Below are 18973 nucleotides of genomic sequence, written 5' to 3'. Positions count from 1 at the left end.
TACACATGTGGTAGCTTGACCTCCCAGCCCCCTCAACCGGGTTTACATAGGCAAATAAGGACAGGAGAAGCCAGCGTGGAGGGTTTGCTTCTAAAGGAAAAAAAGGCAACAAAAACCCTTTCATGCCTGACTCTTTCCTCAGAAGGGTGCTTGTTATCTGCGTGGAAAGCCTTTAATTACGAGTACTGGCTGCTTCCAGCTCAAAAAGGCTACGAGGTCAAAGAGAGGCCTGGGAGGGCATCAAAGGCAGGAAGCCTGGCAGGAAGCCTGTCAGGAGGGGGATGCCAGGCTGGCAGAGAGGGCTGAGGCACCGGACAGAAGCGGGGGCCGGGCTTCCGCGTCCCGGGCTCCTGGGCCTTGGGTTCTGGACTCCGCATGTGAGGGCAGCGGGCTGTTCCAGATGTAGCAGGGAGGGGCCCGGATGTGAGAAGAGGGTGGGGGGCCATTAGGCTATCTCTGAAGGTGGGGTTTAATTCCCTTTAATAGTCTCTAATTATTCCCTTCCTTCTGCCAGCAGTGGGAGGGAAAGGCTTGGCCAGGCTCCCTCAGCAACCCCCAAGACCCGGAGCGTAGCTTGGGTTTCACCTGTGGGTAAACCCCCGTGACAGCCCTGTGTCCCCTTGTCTAGAAAGGAAGATCCAGCTGCCACAGGGGTCAATGCTCCGGCCCCGGGGGCGGTCACCAGGCCGTGCACAGGCAGGCAGGCTTGGCCAGTGCAGGGTGAGAGGTGGCCCTTGCCCCTGACAGGCCTGGGCAGCAGGGAGCAGACCTCTGCTCTGTCTCCCACTGCTTGAGGGGCCCCCTCGGGGGCCCCCAGCCCCTGGACCTTCACCTTCGGGGTCTTTAGCGGCCCCTGGTGAGACCTGGGTTGAGCCAGCTACTGTTAAACTCTATTAGTAACCAGACGCTTATGTGGAAACCCAACATAGGAAACGAATAAAAATGGACCAGCTCTGGTGTAAGCTGGCGAGGGCGGCGTACCTGAACCTTCCCCTTCCAGAAGGCTCTGTCGGGACCCCGTCTGCAAGCCCCTGGTCTTACCTGCTCATTCTCTGATCGTCATCACGAGGAAACCTAGACTGAGCCAAGAGGAGAAGGGAGATGTTCAGGGGCTGCGACCCCAGGGGTAAAGGGCGGAGAGGGGAGGAGGCACTGCAGAGAAATGGGGAGCAAGTCCCTAGAGCGGCGCTGGGTGTGTGAAGCGCTGGGATTGCCGCAGGGGCTGCTGGGGGACACTGATGTTCCCTCTGAAAATGACCGGGTGACTGGTCACCTCCTTTCTGATTAATAAAAATGCCAACATGCATTTATTCAAGGGGCCGCCTCCTTCGCTTTTGTTTGCGGGGCTGTGAGGAGGAGGGAAGAAAGTTTCACCTACTACACCACCAGGCAGCCAGGCGGGCTGCTCCATCAGGATGGCTGGCACATGCCCGCTGCCTGGGGCCAAGGCCCTGTTGAGATGGCTGTCAGCGGAGGTGGGCCCTGCTGCTCCATTTCGTGTCCCTTCCTGGGCTACCTCTGCCGTCTCTTAGAGGGAAGACCACTGGGGCTATTGACAGAAGCCGGGGGGTCCCCAGGGGGACTGGTGCCCGGGGTCACATGCCACTGACTCCCTTTCATTTCTGCCTCTAAGCCACCGTGTTACTCAGCGGTCTGGTTTCAGATCTGAAAGTATCTCCCCTCGCATCCTACACACTGGTTGCTGCCTCAGATCGCACCCTTTGACATTCACTCACTCACCCACTCATTCACTTTATATTCGCTTTTCTTGTGGGCTTAGAGGCAAAAACTTTTTGCCATCCGTCATTGGCACTTTAGTCTGAACGAGCCACCGATCTGTTCCTAAAAGCTGGTCATCACTGGGGAGAGGTGAAGGCCTGGGTCTGCTGCCAAAGGGAGAGTTGGGGCTCTTTTCCCAGTGCAGTGGGCCAGTGCCCAGTGTTGCGGGGGGGGGAGCCCCCCACTTCCTGAATCTATTTCCCAACCGTGCTCACAGTGGGCTGAGGAGGCTGTCTAGGACTTCTCCTGAGCTCAAACTCTTATCCAGAGCGGAGTCAGCCACCAAGCATTTTACAGCCCAAAACGAGAAGCTGTCACCGGACCCAGCAGCCCAGCAGTTGTCTCTGAGAAGAACTTCCCCCCAGAAACTGGGAGACTGGAGCACCAGTCTTAGAGTCCTGCTGAGGTCCCCGACTTCGGCAAGTGCTTTAGCTGGGGACTCTGGGAGGCGGATCCTGGTCTCCAGCTGGCCCCAACCATCAGCAGCACCAGGGAGAAGAGAGGAAACCTCTATTCAGCACCTCCTGAGCCTCTGGGGCAGGGTGTGCCCCGCCTCGCTCTCTGCCAGGGCCGGTGATTAGCCACATTCTCTACAGACGAGGAAACCAAGGCCCCAGAGCCCTGTTCATGGTGGAGTCTGAACCCAAGACTCCTCCTGCCAGAGCCCTTGCTCCTGCAGTTCCTCCAGGTGCCGGAAAGTCCGCTCTGGCCTCAGTTTCCCCACCTGAAAAGCAAGCCTGCTCTGACCTCCTAAGCTCCCCCTGGTCAGAGAGCTTTTTCACCCTCATCGCGTGCCCCTCCCAGAGGCTTTGGTATCTAATAATAATAACAACAATAACAACAACGCTCATCATGAAGTAATGCCAAGCTCTGTGCTAGAGCGCTACCCACGTTGTCTCATCTAAGCCGCACAACAGCCACTTATCAGATGTGAAAAGTGAGGCACAGAACAATTAAGTGACTTGCCCCAGGTCACCCAGCCAGGATGTGGCGGAGCCAGGGCTGACATCCAACCCTGCTTCTAAAATCCACACTCTTAAAGGAAGAGGCTGGTGTTCCTCAAAGTGCATCATTCTTTGGGGCGCTTGTAAAGAATCCAGATGCATCAGACAGGACGCCGGGCCCAGAAATCTGCATTTTGCCACCTCCCCAGCAGGGTGGAGAAGCTCCCCGCTAAAGCAAATCATCTCTGAGAATGCAGGAAAAGGGGATGAGGAGGATGGAAAGTGAGGGACACAGACCAATACTGCACAGCTCTGTACCCCCACTCCCCCCCTCCCAGGCCCTGGAGCCCTGACCAGGTACCTGTGGCGACTTGCTCCCCTTTAAAGCCAGAAATTAACTCCCTCAGTGCTGGGGTGGAAGCAACAAGTTCATATGCAAATCAGATTTCCTCCAGCCAATCCAGAGGTCCTGGCTCTAGGAAGGGGCTGGGCTTCCAGCACGGCAGCCAATGAGCTAGCACCCTGGGCTGGAAGGGCAGGGCCAGGGTCTTTTAAACCACTGGCCCGGGGGCCTGTAGGTAGGCAGAGTTGGGCTTTGTGGCCCCAGCCCAGTCTGAGGCCAGCATGTCCCTGCAGAGGATCGTGCGAGTGTCCCTGGAGCATCCCACCAGTGCCGTGTGCGTGGCTGGCGTGGAGACCCTGGTGGACATTTATGGGTAAGAGCCAGAGGCCTGGGCTTAGCGGGCCCTCGGTGTTATCTCCCTGGGTCCTCCCTGTGAGCTGTGTAGGGCATCTTCAGGGCTTGGGCCTGGCATGGCTGCCTCTCCCTGAGCCTTGGCCTTGGCACACCAGCCAATCAAAGGAGCTTGGGTCCTCACCTTTTGCGAGGAGACTATAGCCAGGAAACTTGAAGTTTGGGGGACCGAAGGTGGGTAGCGAGGCTTATAGCGGCTGAGCTCTGGCCAGGGCCTTGGAGCCAGGGAGGGGGAGGGGGTGCTGGAGGCACGGGGCTTGCGCATGCTCTCTGTCCGGAGGACGCTGCAGGCTGGGCTGAGAGCCTGGCTGAGCACACAGGTCTGCCTCCCCAGACCCAGTTCCTGCCGATGAGCCTGAAAACAGCGTCAATCTTTTTTTTCCAATTACTTATACGCAGATAGCACTTACTCAGTGCCAGGCACTGTCCTAAGAGCGTCACAAGCCTCTTAAATGTAACTTTCACAACAACCATATGAGCTAAGTTCATTATCCTTCATCTTATTTGACAGGTGAGGAAACTGAGACACAGAGAGGCCAAGCCATTTGCTCAGGTCACACAGTGACTCAGTGGCCAAGTCAGGATTGAAACCCACTGGTGGTCAAGAGTCTTATGAACTTGGCTGTCCGCCACTTGAGGTGGAGGGGTCTCCTCCAGCTGTTTGAGGCCCATGCATTCTGCCCCCACCGTATGCCCATGTCCTTAAAGCCAACGGCTGGAGACGAGACCCCACCTTCTCCCTCTCCCAGGAGGAAAAGGTGCCTTTGGGGAAGGTTTGAGGAAGTCTTCAGGGGCCCCAGCTCCTGAGGCTGAACTGGGTACACAGGTAGTCAAGGGTCTGGGAGGGGAGAAGGCAGAGCCGTGTCGTTGCTCCCATCTTACCGACCAGGTTTCTCAGCCTCAGGTCTATGGACGGGGCCGGGGAGAGCCGGTGGGCCCGTCTGCGCCCTGAGATGCTGAGCAGTGTCCCTGGCTTCTACTCACCGGGTGCCAGGAGCACCTTACACTGATGACAACCAAAAGTGTCTCCAGGCATTGCCAGCTGTGCCCGGGGTGGAGGGGCTCGCCCCAGCTGAGAACCAGTGTCCTAGATTAAAACTTAAAAATTGGAGTGAACTTAGAAAGAAGCAGAGATAGGTTGGTCCCGGGGTAGTAGGTGAGAGGGGGTGAGGAGCTGGTCATGGGAGGGAACCAAGTCTGAGCAGGCCTGGCCCAGCGAGGTCCTGGGAACTAAAGCCGGGTTGAGGTGGCGGGGGGGTGGGGGGGGCGGTGAGGAGTGGGAAGGGGATTTGGTGGCTTCTGAGGAGAGGGCAGCCATAGAGACTGTTCCAGAAGTGATGAGAGAGGAGGGGTACTTGTGTGGCTGGGCACCACTGCCTTCTCCAGCACTTCATGCCCATGGAGTGACTCATCCCACCCCCCCTGCCTCCTGCCCATAGGGCAGATGTGCCCCAGGAAGCGTGGGGCTAGCTCCTCCCCTGAAGAGCTTCCTGAGAGGATGGGGGACAGATTGGGGTAATGCGAGGCAAAGCAGCAGTGTCTGGGGCAATGGAGTGGGTGGGCCATGTGGGGTTTGCAGAGGAGGCTGCGGTGGGATAGCCACAGGGTGGTAGGTGGAGCCTCCCGCACCTTCGAACTAGGGATTCTTGGGTCTCGATGACCAGCCCCCCTGGTATTTCTTTTGGGTGTAATGTGTGCCAGGCTCGGGGACACAGAGGTGAGCAGGCAGGCATGGTCCCTGCCCTCTGAGGGGCCCATCCTGCAGTTCTGCAGAAGCTGGGCCCCTCCCCGGGGGGCTGCGGAAGGGACGCCTGCCTGGCAGACAGGGCAGTCCTGGGTCAGCGCGGAGACTCTTCCGCGTGGGGAGGCCAGGACTGAGCAACCCTGACGCTCAGACTGCGGGCCAACGGGAGAAGGGGCAGTGGGCAGTGGGCATGGTGACTCAGCCCTGGCTCCGCGTTCTAGCAGCGGCCTGACCCTAGGAAAGTCGCTTTATCTGAGTCTCTGTTTCTTCCTCTGTAGGATGGAGATGATATAATAATGATGATGATGATAATAATATCAGCAATGACACTTAGAGCCAGCTCCACCCAGTCACTGCCTGGCGCTTTGCATATGTTAACCAATTCTCTTATCAATTCTAGGAGGCGGACATTATCATCCTCCCCATATTATAGATGGGGAAACTGAGGCACAGAGAGGACAACTTGCCCCATGTCACACAGCCAGTGAGGAGTGCAGAGCCCGGATGCAACCCAAACCATTTGGCCTTTTGTCCCAAGGGCTCTTGGGAAGATTGAAGGAGATTATGGGTGCAGAGCATGCAGGTGACACCTGGCATGTGGTGAACATTCAATGATGGTGACTGTCACCATGATTATCATCGTTGTCACCATATTAAGGCTTTATCCTGACCCTGTGGACAGTCTCAAGTGTCCCCAAGCCTGCCGTACACTGGGGAGCAACCTCTGAACTGTATTTGGAGAAGGAGGAGATGAGAAAAGAGACCTTAGCATAGGCTGAGCAGTCAGGGCAGGCTTCTTGGAGGAAGGGCACCAGCCAGGGCCTTGAAGGATGAGCACAGGCAAGACCACTGGGCTGCTCTATCTGAGGCAGTGGATTAAATCCTGTCTTCCTGCCTCGAGTTGAGTTGGAGATGGCCCTGACGGGGTGAGGGGCTCTGTTTTCCTGAGCAGGGATTCCTGTGTTGAGCCACGCCCCCGGGGTGAACGTACAGCCAGGTTGAGAGCCGCTGCCCTCAGTGGAAGGACAAACAGCCCACGTCACCCCTTGCTCAGCAGAGGTGACCTCATGGGGTGAAAAGGCTCGGGCACCTGTGGGCCAGTGGCCCTGAGGTTTGGTCGGAGCTCTGCCACCGTTTGCAGTGTCATTTAGAGCAACCTCCTGCTTCTTCCTGGGCCTCGGTTTCCCCGTGTGCCCTGCAGAGCAGTGGGTTTCAAGCTCTGCTCCCAGGGGCCTCTGGGCTTCGTCCCTGATGTGACAAAGCAGCTCCCCGCTGTCTGCAGTGGATTTTCACCAAGGGCTCTGACTGCCGTGCGGAGTGGGGCCTGGGAGGCGGCACTTCTCCAACTTTTCAAGATAAAAGTGTGGCCGCACTTTCCTGGGGCGGGAAGACATGGGGCCAAGGAGGGCCAGTGATTTCTTGACCCTGGTTCTGTTGAGAGGCCAGGATCTGGGAGCCTCACTGAGCGGGAAGAGCAGCGGGTACCTGGTCTCCCCGGCCCCTGGGGGCCACTCGGTGGGGACCTTGGTGGTCATCTTGTCAACCTGTGTGTTTTCAGCTACAGGGACCTTTCCTGCCAGTCCCTTGGCTCAGAAAGTCTGCTTTTGTTTTCCCAGAGGTCGATGGGTTTGGGTTTGCAAGGGAGTGGGGACAGAGCTGGCCATGAGTCCTGGCTGTCCCTTACTAGCTGTGTGACAAGTCACCTGTCATCTCTGAGCCTCAGTTTCCTCACCTGCAAAGTGGGGATAATATGGCTATGGGAGCTACCTTCATCGCCATTCTCACCATTGCAGGGAAGACACGAGACCCAAGGGGAGACCTGACTAGTCTTGTTTCCCAGGACAGGGTGGGCTCACCCTGAGTCATCCCCACGTGCCCTGGGGCACCAGGCTCCAGCATTTCTGAGACAGCTCACCCTTAGCTGTGCTTCTGGCTTCACTGGGCATCAGGGTGGTTGTAAGTGCCGGTTCCAGGGCCTTGCCTGCAGTCCCTCTGGTTCTGGAATCTGCTTTCACGGGTGAGTCCGAGGCTGGGCACTGCGAGGGTGACCAGCTGTCCGTTTGCCCAAGAGTTCTAGGTTTCAGCACTGAGAGTCCTGCACCCCAGGACATGCCTCCATCCCTGGCAAACCCCCTGCCACACCTCACCCTCCATTCCCCGCCTCCTAGGCTGGCTGCGAGGGCGTGGTGCTGGGGGGGCCTCGGCCTGTCCTGTGCGTGGACAGCCTCTTCTGGGGAGAAACCGGGGCTCCAAGCCACACGCACCTCCTGGGGCTGGGCCGGCGGGCACGGGCTGGAGCAGGATGCTGGCAGCTCAAGGTGGCCTGGCCACTTCTGCTGACTTCCGGGAAGTGGAACACCCAGATCCTCCCGTACCTGACACAGGTCTCCTCCCATCAGCCACCCCTTTGATCTTCCTAACACACAGCTTCCAGGACGGGGCATGAGCACTGCACGGGGAGTCTGGAGCCCTACCTTCCAGTCCCTTTTCTCTGAAGCCTCCGTTTTCCCAGCAGTAAAATGAGGGCACGGGTTCAGGTGACCCTGACTTTCGCTCACCCCGGGCATTTACACACACCCACTCCTTTGATCTCCTCATCATCCCCCCTTTATAGACGCGGACACTGAGGCAGCGGGAGGCCGCACCACTCCCTCCAGGTCACAGGCCTAGTGAATGGCGAGGCTGGCATTTGGACCCGGGTGCCCTGGCCCCAGAGTCCACAGGCTTCACCGCCTCCTAATCAAGAGCCATCGCCGGCTCCCCATGGCAGAGGGGTGGGATACAACAGCTGGTTTTGTTGGTTAAACTTGACTTCCTCCGGCTCCCTGGTGAAATGCCTTCCCCTCGGTGTGTTCTCCTTGTCTCGGTCCCCCTGCCTTCCTCAGGGAAGCCTGCGCAGACACCCCGGCCCACGCTCTCAAACCGCCTCCAGCTTCCTGGGCCTTAATCTCCTTTCAGAACCCCTCCCCCACCCTGGCGGGCAGTGTTCCAAGCCTTTCCTTCCAATGACCACATTTGAGCCTCATGATGGCCAGTGAGTGTGGCTAAGTGGGGGGTCATTATCTCACTTTATAGGTGAGGTGACGGAGCGCAGGGAGGCCAGGCGACTACTCGAGGTCACCCGGCTGGTGTGCGACCCAGCCTGTCTAGTATTGGGGCTCTTGCCTCTGGTCCAGGCACCACCCCTGACCCTGTGGCCCTGAGCCCCATCTGGCTGCCCTGGGCAGAGCTCTGTCCTCAGCTCCCAGTGGGACTGAACGCTCTGGGGAGAACAGTGCCTGTGTACACAGGGGGCACCCCTCAGACCATAAGAAGATGAGCAGACTGACTTCAAACAGGACTCCCAGACGAGCTGGAGTCCCAGCGTCAGATAACATCACAGACTTCTTAATTCCACAGTTAATGCCCGGGAAACTCACAAAGGAAATGTGAATGAACACGGAGCCTTGGAATGCAAGACTGTGTATACATTTGTGGGTGGTCGTGGCTTGACTCCCAGGAGCTTACTGGGAGGATCTGAGAGGCCTGGGGTGGTCAGGGAAGGCTTCCTGGAGGAAGCAAGGCTTTGAACCACAGCTCAAGCATCGGAACAAGGGCTGCCCCCTCTAGCACTTCCCATGGCTCCCTGTTCTTCCCAGGTCAGTACCGGAGGGCACAGAGATGCTCGAGGTCTACGGGACCCCCGGTGTGGCCGTCTACATCTCTCCCAGCACGGAGAGGGGCCGGGAGCGTGCGGACGCCAGGCGGTGGCGCTATAACGCAGGGCTGGAGATCATCGTGGTCATGAACTCTCCCAGCAATGATGTCAACGACAGTCACGTGAGTGGGTCCCGTGGTCTGGGGGCAGGGCGGGGAGGCAGTGAAATAGCTTCCCTGGGCCCTCTTTTTACCCAGAGGGCAGAGTAGCGTGGTGATAAGTGCGCTTAAAGACACAGAGTGTGGCCCTAGCCAGTGTGCTCAGTGGACAGAGCCTCAGCATCAAGGGTATGTACCTCGGTTGCAGGCTTGATCCCCCGCCTGGTCGGGGCGCAGGTGGGAGGCAGCCAACTGCTGTGTCTCTCTCACATCGATATTCTCCTCTCTCTTCTCTCCCTCACCCTTCCGCTCTCTCTAAAAACCAATAGAAAAAGATCCTCAGGTGGAGATGAACAGAACCATACAAACAAGAAACCCAAGCGTGTGGCCGTGGCCAGTGTTTCTAAGTGGTTAGAGCATTGGGCCCACGCACTGAAGGGCCGCAGGTTCGATTCCTGGTCGAGGGCAGGTTCCTGGGGCAACCAGTCAGTGTGCCTCTCTCACATCGATGTTTCTCTCTCTCTCTCTCTCTCTCCTTCCCCCTCCCTCCCTTCCTCCTTTCCATTCTCTCTGAAAAGCAATGGGAAGAATATCCTCTGGTGAGGGTGAACAAAAAACAAGAACAAAAAACACACAAAGTGTGTGTCCTCTGGCAAGTCGTTTCCCCACCTGTGGGCTGAGAGCTGGTTAGGGTGTCCCTGCAGCTCCGCGTGGAGAGAGGAGGGAGCAGGGAGCAGGGACAGGGGACGGATGCTCTTTCTGGTGAGACCCCCTGCCCCAAGGTGACATTTCCCCAAGTTGCCTCTTCTTCCTCTAATCTACTCTCTTCCTGCCCGAGTTCCCTTCCCTCCTGTCTCTGCTCACTCAGCCAGAGAGTATCTTTAACCTGCCCCAGCTGTCGGCAACATTCTGGCTCCAGGGCAGGAAACAGCTTAAACTTTGGGAGAAATGGGGTGGCCCCTGAGCTTGGCACAGGCGATGCCACCTTATATGGCTGATGGGAACCAGGACTTGTCGTACAGGAGGGATGGATTTACACTGCATGTCAGGAACGATGTTTTGGAAAACGGTCCCTTTAAGAGCGCTGCCCATGAGCCCATCCAGCCCTCACCACAAGGTGGCTTTGATGCATCAGGCTCCAACTGCTCCATCTTCCTCACTGGCCCCGCCTGGGACAGTTACTGGGACACGCTGGGCATGTCACAGGCGTTCCTCCCTTAATCCTCACAGCCTGTAATCACTCCTGCAGGTAGGAACTGTTATTACCCCCACTCTCCAGCCAAGGAAATTGAGGCCCAGAGCAGATAGGAACTTTTCCCAGGGTATTTCCTCAGCCGCATCTAGAATCTGAGTCTGTACACAATGCTGCCTGCTCCCCACTTACAACAGCTGATGCTTCCTGGCACTGTCTGTGGGATCCGTCTTTTACGTGTGTTGTTTTAGGCTGCACCATAGTCCTCTGAGCTAGGAACCTGTATGGTCCCAGTTTGCAGATGAGGAAACTGAGGCGGCTGAGAAAGGTGAAGGGCTTTGGACAAGGTCACACAACCCAGAGGTGCTGGGCTGTCTGAGGTCCAGGCCTGTTTGCGTCCCAGAGATAAAAACATTGGCTTGGAGAGTGTCCCAAACCCTGCCCGGTCTGAACTTCTCATTTACACATGGTGGGACTGAGACTCAGAGGGGAGAGGGGCTTGCCAAAATCACACCGTAGTCATCGGCAGCACAGGGGCCCGGTCTCCATAGAATCCCTCACAAATAGGCCCATTTTACAGATGGGCCAACCGAGGCATAAACAAATAAACAGCATAGAGAAGGCTAAAGGAAGAGCTGAGTTGGTAAACTCAAGTTTAGTGCACAGAGGTCTCCTCCGCACCTTGCCAGATATCCCAAGGCCTATCCTTTGGGGTGGGGGCTCTTGGCTTCAGCCAACATGACCCTGGGCCCCTCTCTCTGCAGGTTCAGATTTCCTATTACTCCAGACATAAGCCCCAGCCCCTGGCGTACACCGTGCTCTACCTCACCTGTGTTGGTAAGTTGGGGGCCATGGTGAGGGAGTGGCCAAGGGTCGTTGGCCAAAGGCAGGATGGGAAGTGGTTGGGAATGACACTGAGCAAGGATCTTGTTACCAAAATCAATGAGTTTTATTTTTTTTTAAAGCAAGAAGTACACATTTAAAAAATTCAAACAAAAGAGTATATAGTTGAGCCTTAAAAAACATGGGTTTGAACTGCATGGGTCCAGTTATATATGGATTTTTATTTTCAATTGATCTGCGCAGTTCTATTGACCCTGCAGTTCAAACCTGTGTTGTTCAAGGGTCAGCTCCACGGTGGGGAATCTGAGTCTGCAGAGGGCTGACTGTAGTTATATGTGTGAGGTCAGTGCCCCTAACCTCCAAATTGACCCAAGACTCCAGGTCCCCCAGGCCCAGCATCCTTCTAAGACATGCTGTGCTTATACAAGTAGACACACGCATACATGTTTATTTCCGCCCCCCCCCCCTTTCATAAGCAAATGGAAGCATATATAGACATATAACTGAACCTTGCTTTTCCCAACTTCAATTTTTGGGGGACTAATTCTCCACAAACTGATCTATAAACCATGCAACTATCAGACAGGAAATATAAAGTGATTAATATGTTAAAGGCTGTAGAGAAAAAGGTGGGTAACATGCATGAATATATGGGGAATTTCAGCAGAGAGATGAGAACTATAAGAAGGATTCAAATGGAAATGCCGGAAATAAAAATCCGATGAGACGTGTTTTTGATGGGTCCATAGGCAGATGTGGAACAGCTGAAGAAAAAACTGGTGAACTCGAAGACAGGGCAACAGTTACCCAAACTGAAACACAAAGAGAAAGAAAGAATGAAACAAACAAAATAACAGAAAAGAGATTCTACAGCTCTGGGCCAGTATCAAACCGTCTAAACAGAACTTTATTGGGCTGAGCTTAAATCTCATAGGGAAGAGCAAAGGGCAAGAATAGCCAAGACAATTTTGAGGAAGAAGAAGAGGAAGGGATACATGGTACCAAAGGCTTTTCTCCAAGTTGTAGTACTTGAGGCAGCATGATTAAATACAGACCAGAGAACCCATAGAGAACTGGCCATAGACCCCTGCTCACATGGATATCATTTGAGAATCAATAAACCTGGAACCATATCTCGTACTATACTGTACTGAAAAATAAATTCCAGATGGGTTAAAAATCTTTTCTAAAAAATATATATTTTTTATTGATTTCAGAGAGGAAGGGAGAAGGAGCGAGAGATAGAAACATCCATGATGAGAGAAAATCATTGATTGGCTGCCCCCTATTTGGGAGCGAGCCTGCAACCCTGGGCATGTGCTGGGCATGTGCCCTTGACCGGAATCGAACCTGGGACCTTGGTCTGCAGGCCGACACTCTATCCACTGAGCCAAACCAGCTAGGCCGGGTTAAAAATCTTAAGGTGAAATCAATATTTTAGAGCTTTTAGAAGAGAATATCTGCAAACTCAAGGTCAAGGGTATCTCTAACAAGGAAAAACAGTAGCACAGATCATAAGGGGAAGGATTGATAAGTTAGGCTGTATTTAAATTCAAAACTTCTGTACAACAGAGGAATCCAGCTCTGGACTGGGAGAAGAAATCTGCAATGCATATGGCTTCCTTGGAGCATAGCGATTATGGAAAACTTCCATCAGTAAGAAAAAAAGACAAATGACTAGAAATAGGCGAAAAATATGAACAAGCAATTCACAGAAGAGAAAGCCCCGGTGACCAGAGCCCAAAGGAAAAGACGCTGAACTTAGTGTTGCCAAGGATGTGGAGCTGGGAGCTCCTTGCACTACGGGTGGGAGTTTGCACCAACTAAGCACGTGGAGAGCAATTAGCAAGAAATTTAAAAATGCTCCATCTTCAGGAGGCATTTTAGAAGCAGAACTGCTGAGTTATGGAAAATGCACTTTGTCAATTCGGATAGATATTGCCAAATTGCTCTCCAAAAAGACAGTACCACTTTATATACCTGCCAGCAGCAGGTGGGAGTGCCTTGCCAGCACTGGGCACCATCAGCCTCCTCCCTTTGTGCCAGTCAGGGAGGTTGTATCTCATGGTTGCTTTAATTCGCCTTCCTTTAGTTAGGGCTTAGGTTGGGGATCTCCCTGCCTCCCCATCCCTGACCACACAATACACCCTTGTTCATTGGAAAATATCACACAGAAAAGTGCATAAAGCTGCATTTTTGTATTGATTCCAGAGAGGAAGAGAGAGGGAGAGAGAGATAGAAACATCAATGATGAGAGAGACTCATCCTGCACACCCCCCACTGGAGATCGAGCCCACAACCCTGGCATGTATCCCGACTGGGAATCAAACCGTGACCTCCTGGTTCATAGGTCAACTCTCAAGCACTGAGCCACACAATAAAGCAGCGGTTCTCAACCTGTGGGTCGCGACCCCTTTGGCAGTCGAACGACCCTTTCACAGGGGTCGCCTAAGACCATCCTATATATCAGATATTTACATTACGATTCATGACAGTAGCAGCCTTACAGTGATGAAGTAGCAACGAAAATAATTTAAGGTTGGGTCACAACCTGAGGAACTGTATTTAAAGGGCCAGAAGGTTGAGAACCACTGCAATAAAGCTTTATTTTATACACACACATTAATGAATAATTACAAAGCAAATGAACAGCCATCGCCCAGGTCAAGAAATAGAACATGACTAGCACCCCAAATATACCCCAAAGTCTCCCCCAAATACACCCTCTCGGATCTCTGGCCTCCCTCCTGTAGAGGTAGCCACAACCTGTGGTAAGTATTTTCTTGCTTTTCTTTGTGGTTTTGTCACCTGAATATGCATACCCAAATCATATGTCTATTTTTGCCGTTCTTTGAACTTCCTATGGATGGATTCACATTGTACATATTATTTTTCGGGTGGGACGTCTTTTGCCCACATTCTGTTTGTGGGATACATTCATTCACTTGTTGCATGGTGGTTGGGCATCTTTTCAAGTTTAAAAATTATTTCAAATGTTTCCTTCTTCCCCCTCCCCCTACCTCTCTCCCGTGAATGCCCCATTTGTGTTATAAAATCTCCCCCAGTTCTAGGGAGACACGTTCAGAAGGTGGGATGGAAGCTGGGGTTTTAAGAGTATGGGATGAAGGTGAGGCCCAGAGAGGCCACAGCGGGCAGATGGCGGAGCCCGGATTCACATCCATGTCTGTCTGACACCCAAGTCCAGGCTCACTCCCCCATCCCAAGGATGTGAGACAGCGTCACACAGACCAAGAATGTCTAGGGAAACCTGAGCTCAGTGCAGGGTGTGCCCCAGACAGTGAGGCCTGTAGAGATACAGAAGGAGGGATCAGGGAAGGCTTCCTGGAGGGGGCAGCATTTGTCCTGGGTCTTTACTCTGACCCTGCTTCCTCCTCAAGGCCGCTGCCTTTCCCCAGCCCAGGGAGAGAGACTCCGGATGCCCCCACCTCTGGGCAGGGTCTTCTTGGAAATTATTTCCATTTGCCCAGCCCCAGGTGGGCCCTGAGAGCAGAAGGTAAAAGGTGAAGGTCATAGGCCTGTGTTGATCTCCTGGGAACCCTGTGGTGACTTCTCTCTGCCCTTCCCTTGCAGACATCACCCTGGATTGCGACCTGGACTGTGAGGGCAGGCAGAACGGAAGCTTTGTGGACAAGGTAGGACATCTCCCCTGGGCCCATAAGGGGGTATGGAGTCTGGAACTGCCCTTGGCTAGGTTCATAGCGGCGAGGTTGTTACAGGCATCCCCCGGCCTCCCAGCTGATGCCCAGGTCAGGGGAGCCAGGCATGGTGGGGATCTTCTATTCCCAGGAGAAAAGTCATCGCCAGGGACGATGAAGCACACACGTGCTCAGCGCCTGGGCTAGGTCTTGTTTTGTGGGAACTTTCTCCTGGACTTTCCATCTAGGTTGGGGGTCAGCAAACCTTTTCTGTAAAACCAAGATAATAAATATTTTAGGCTTCACAAGCCATACAGTCTCTGTGGCAGCACCTTGATTCTGCTACTGTAGTGTGAAAGAACTATAGTCACTATGTAAACAAGTGCATATGACTGTGTTCCAATAAAACTTTATTTACAAACGCAGGCCATGGGCCAGATTTGGTCCAAGGGCCATAGTGTGCTGACTCCTTGACCTGGATGTAAAGGGACATCTATCAAGTATGAAATGTTAGAGAACCTTGTTCTGAATTGTGGTGGCACTTCATGTAGTAGGAGTTTGGAGGAGAAGGTCAAGGTGGGCTGGGTGAGCAAGGAGGATTTTCTGGAAGCAAGTCCACTTGAGCTGGTCTCCAAAGGGATGTAAAAGGGAGGGCATTCCCGGTGGAGGGAACAGCAGGAGATAAGGCTGCAGGGAGGGATGGACTTAGAATTAGGAGGTTGCCTGTTGAGAAAGAGGACGGACAGTCACGAAAGACAGCTACCAGTTTGGACTTGATGATGTGGGCAGTGGGGAGCCATTGCTGTTGATTTTCTTTCTTTTTAAATATTTTTTATTGAGTTTAGAGAGGAAGAGAGAGATAGAAACACCAATGATGAGAGAGAATCACTGATTGGCTGCCTCCTCGTGCTCCTCACTGGGGATCGAGCCCGCAATCCAGGCATGTGCCCTGACCGTGAGTCAAACCGCGAACTCCTGGTTCATAGGTTGATGTTCAATCACTGAGCCACACTGGCCGGGCTATTGCTGTTTCTTGAGCAGGAGGCGCTTCAGTGAGAGTGGACCTGTCCTCAGAGGGCAGGATGGGGTTGGCCCGCCGAGAGGTTGCTGGGGAGGGAGGCACAGGCTTGGTCCCATCCCCCATCACCAGCTTTGCTTTGTCATTGGCAGCGCCAGTGGGTCTGGGGGCCCGATGGGTATGGGGCCATCCTGCTAGTGAACTGTGACAGGGACGATCTGAACTGTGATGACCGGGACAACTGTGACCAGCACGTATGCTGCCTGCAAGGTGAGGGGCCCAGGGTAGCCCGTGTCCCTGGGTGTCCAGGGTCATTGCTCACCTAGTTTGTAGGGATTCCAACCCACAGGCACGGCCCTGAAGGCGGAGCTCGGGGCCAGAGGCCCAGCTCCCAGATACACCTTGATGGTTCTCCCAACCTGCCTCGGGCTGGTAGGTGCCCCTCGCAGCTTCCCCGGTGCCATGCATGCCCCCAGGATGGAACTCAAGAAATAAGCTCTCACCTTCCCCTCCCTCCAGGGGAGCAGGGAATGCTAACATTATCTGAGCACCTACTGTGTGCCAGGCCCTTTCCCTAAATTCTCTGTCTCCACAGACCTGGAAGACATGTCCGTCATGGTCCTGCGGACCCAGGGCCCCGCTGCCCTCTTCGATGACCACAGACTCATCCTCCACACCTCCAGCTACGACGCTAAGCGGGCACGGGTCTTCCATGTCTGCGGTGAGTTCATGCCTCTCCCAGAGGAACAGTCAGATGCATGAGCTCTGGACCTGGCCAGCTGGCATCGCCAGCACAGCTGTGGCCCGAGGTTGTTTTATTGGATGAATGAATTTTTAAAATGTATTTCAAGCATGTTTAGAAATGTTTGCTCTCAAAATATTTCAAACGTGCACAAAAGCAGGGAGAACAGTGTAACGAACCCCCAGAGGCCAACCCCTCAGATTCAGCTGTTTACCAAGGTATTCCTCAGCCAGTCCTGGCACCACGGGCGTTGGCCCTGCAGAATTCAGTGTGCATTTCCCAGAGAAAAAACCATGACTATTGCTTTACGTAGCCACACTGCCATGATCGCAAGTCCAAGCAAGGATGTAAAAGACCTTTAAACAATACAAATGGACACAAGTAATAAGATGCTCGTTTTAAAAAAAGACCAAACAGCATAAAAGCATCTAGAGTAAAAAATAAGAGACTTCTATCCCTAACCCTAAACCTGACTCTTAAAAAGTGTTCTCTGTTAAGGATCGGCGGACACAAGTAATAAGATGCTCGTTTTAAAAAAAGACCAAACAGTATAAAAGCATCTAGAGTCTCCTATCCCTAACCCTAAACTTGACTCTTAAAATGTGTTTGCTGTTAAGGATCCGGTATGTGTTCTAACTGCTCTTTCTGTATGTACTAAATGTGCCTGTGTGTGTGTGTGTGTGTGTGTGTGCATGTGTGTGCGTGGTGTGCATATTCTGCTTTCCAACCCGTTTCTTTCACTGAACTATATACTCGACCCCTCTTTCTGTGTATTTATCTGGTCTGCTTCACTCTTTTACCCAGCTCCATAGCATCCCGAAGCACAGAGATGTTGTAACCCACCCTGTCCCCTGGGTCATTCGGCTGCTGATTTTACAATAGGTTCATTGAGGGCAGGGACCTAGCTCATGGCTGTATCCTGAGTCCACAGCCGTGCCTCAGAGGTACATAGTAGGTGCTTGGTAAATGTGTGTTCGATGAACATGTGAATAACCAGGGAGACCCTCGTGTGTGTATTTTGTAGGAAAGATACCTAGAAGTGGAATCGCTGGTTAGGGGGCATCTAACACGTGACTTTTTTCGATGCCGCCCCCAGCCTGGCCCACACGGCGTATTAAGCATCTTTCCCCCCTTTGCCAGTGGGAGGTGAGGCGCAGGAATGGTCTGGCCTGCATGTTGGGTGAGGTCACACAGCTCTCCTGCATCCCTCACGCTCCCCGGGCCCACCAGGGAGCCACAGCTGCTACTCCGGTCCCCTCCCAGGCCCCGAGGACTCGTGCGAGGCCTACAGGCATGTGCTGGGCCGGGACAAGGTGTCCTACGAGGTGCCCCGCTTCCACGGGGACGAGGAGCGCTTCTTCGTGGAGGGCCTCTCCTTCCCCGACGCCGGCTTCTCGGGGCTCGTCTCCTTCCACGTCACCCTGCTGGACGGCTCCAATGAGGTAGGGGTGGCCGGGCAGAGAAGCAGAAAGGCTCTGTCCTGGGAGAGATGGGTACTGCTGGCGGGAAAGACCCAGACTGTCCCACCCCCACCCCCCCAGGTCCCCTCTAGAACCTGAGATGAAGGCTTGCTCAGGGCCGCGGGTCTGAGTCAGCCGGCCTCTGGACCCCGGGCCCGCGCTCTGTCCTCTCTGCTCTCCCCCTTGCAGGACTTCTCCGAGTCCCCGATCTTCACTGACACGGTCGTGTTCCGGGTGGCCCCCTGGATCATGACGCCCAGCACCCTGCCGCCCCTCGAGGTGTACGTGTGCCAGTGAGTCTGGGGAACACGGGCGTCCTTCCGACCCTGGTGGCCCCCCCGGCCTGGCTCTGTCCTGAGCCGCTCTACCCGGGCTTGTTGCAGGGTGAGAAACAACTCGCGGTTCGTGGACGCAGTGGCGGAGCTGGCCATGAAGGCCGGCTGCAAGCTGACCATCTGCCCGCAGGCCGAGAACCGAAATGACCGCTGGATCCAGGTACCGCGCCGCCGGGCAGTGCCCGGCCAGGACACCAGCCCGAGGGGAGGCTGGCCCTTCTCCACCGGGTGGGGTGGGGCTCACGGGGAACACGCAGGAGGACCTGGGCGCTGGATCGCCCTCCCCGGACACCGCTCTTTCTAATTAAAGACCTAGAGCTCGCTCCCTCTCTCCAGAACTTTCTGGAGACCCAGGAACACGGTGACGCTGGATTCAACACCCATTCACCCCCAGGATCTGGGCTAGGCACTGGGTTGGCCACACACGCCCTGCCCTTAGCAGCCTGGACCAGTGGTTCTCAACGGATGGCGATTTTGTCCCCCGAGGGTTAGGAAGCCGTCGGAGGCATTTTAGATGGCCACACGGAGTGGTGATGCTACTGGCTCCCGGCCCCTACGGAAAGGAGTGACCTGGCCCCAGATGCCAATAGAGCCGAGGCTGAGAAACCCCAAGGTGGGAAAATCCCAGCTCTCACCATCTAGGAAGCGCCAGGGGCGGCACCAGCAAAGTGCCATCTGGGTTTGCAGGAGGGGGCATCCCCTCTGTGGGGG

General features: G+C 54.6%; 1 protein-coding gene across 3 annotated transcripts in view; it reads left to right on the top strand.

Annotated features, from left to right (window-relative positions):
• The first annotated feature begins 3328 nt into the window (after window positions 1-3328).
• The window catches only part of PADI3 (peptidyl arginine deiminase, type III), a 53513-nt gene continuing 37868 nt past the window's right edge, over window positions 3329-18973 (top strand). For 2 of the 3 annotated variants that reach the window (XM_015565955.1, XM_006766666.2), the window contains exons 1-4: window positions 3329-3439; window positions 8860-9040; window positions 10973-11045; window positions 14643-14704. In XM_015565955.1, coding sequence (XP_015421441.1) covers window positions 3348-3439; window positions 8860-9040; window positions 10973-11045; window positions 14643-14704 — 408 coding nt within the window. In that variant the 5' untranslated portion in view covers window positions 3329-3347. Of the gene's footprint in view, window positions 3440-8859; window positions 9041-10972; window positions 11046-14642; window positions 14705-15877; window positions 15996-16320; window positions 16447-17730; window positions 17910-18116; window positions 18221-18310; window positions 18423-18973 lie in introns of all 3 variants that reach the window. The other variant, XM_006766667.2, reaches the window with a different exon arrangement.

This window comes from Myotis davidii, unplaced genomic scaffold (assembly GCF_000327345.1).
Source record: "Myotis davidii unplaced genomic scaffold, ASM32734v1 scaffold299, whole genome shotgun sequence".
Lineage (NCBI taxonomy): Eukaryota > Metazoa > Chordata > Mammalia > Chiroptera > Vespertilionidae > Myotis > Myotis davidii.
The sequence above is the reverse complement of the archived record's forward strand: the minus strand, read 5'-3'. Positions and strand labels throughout refer to the sequence as shown.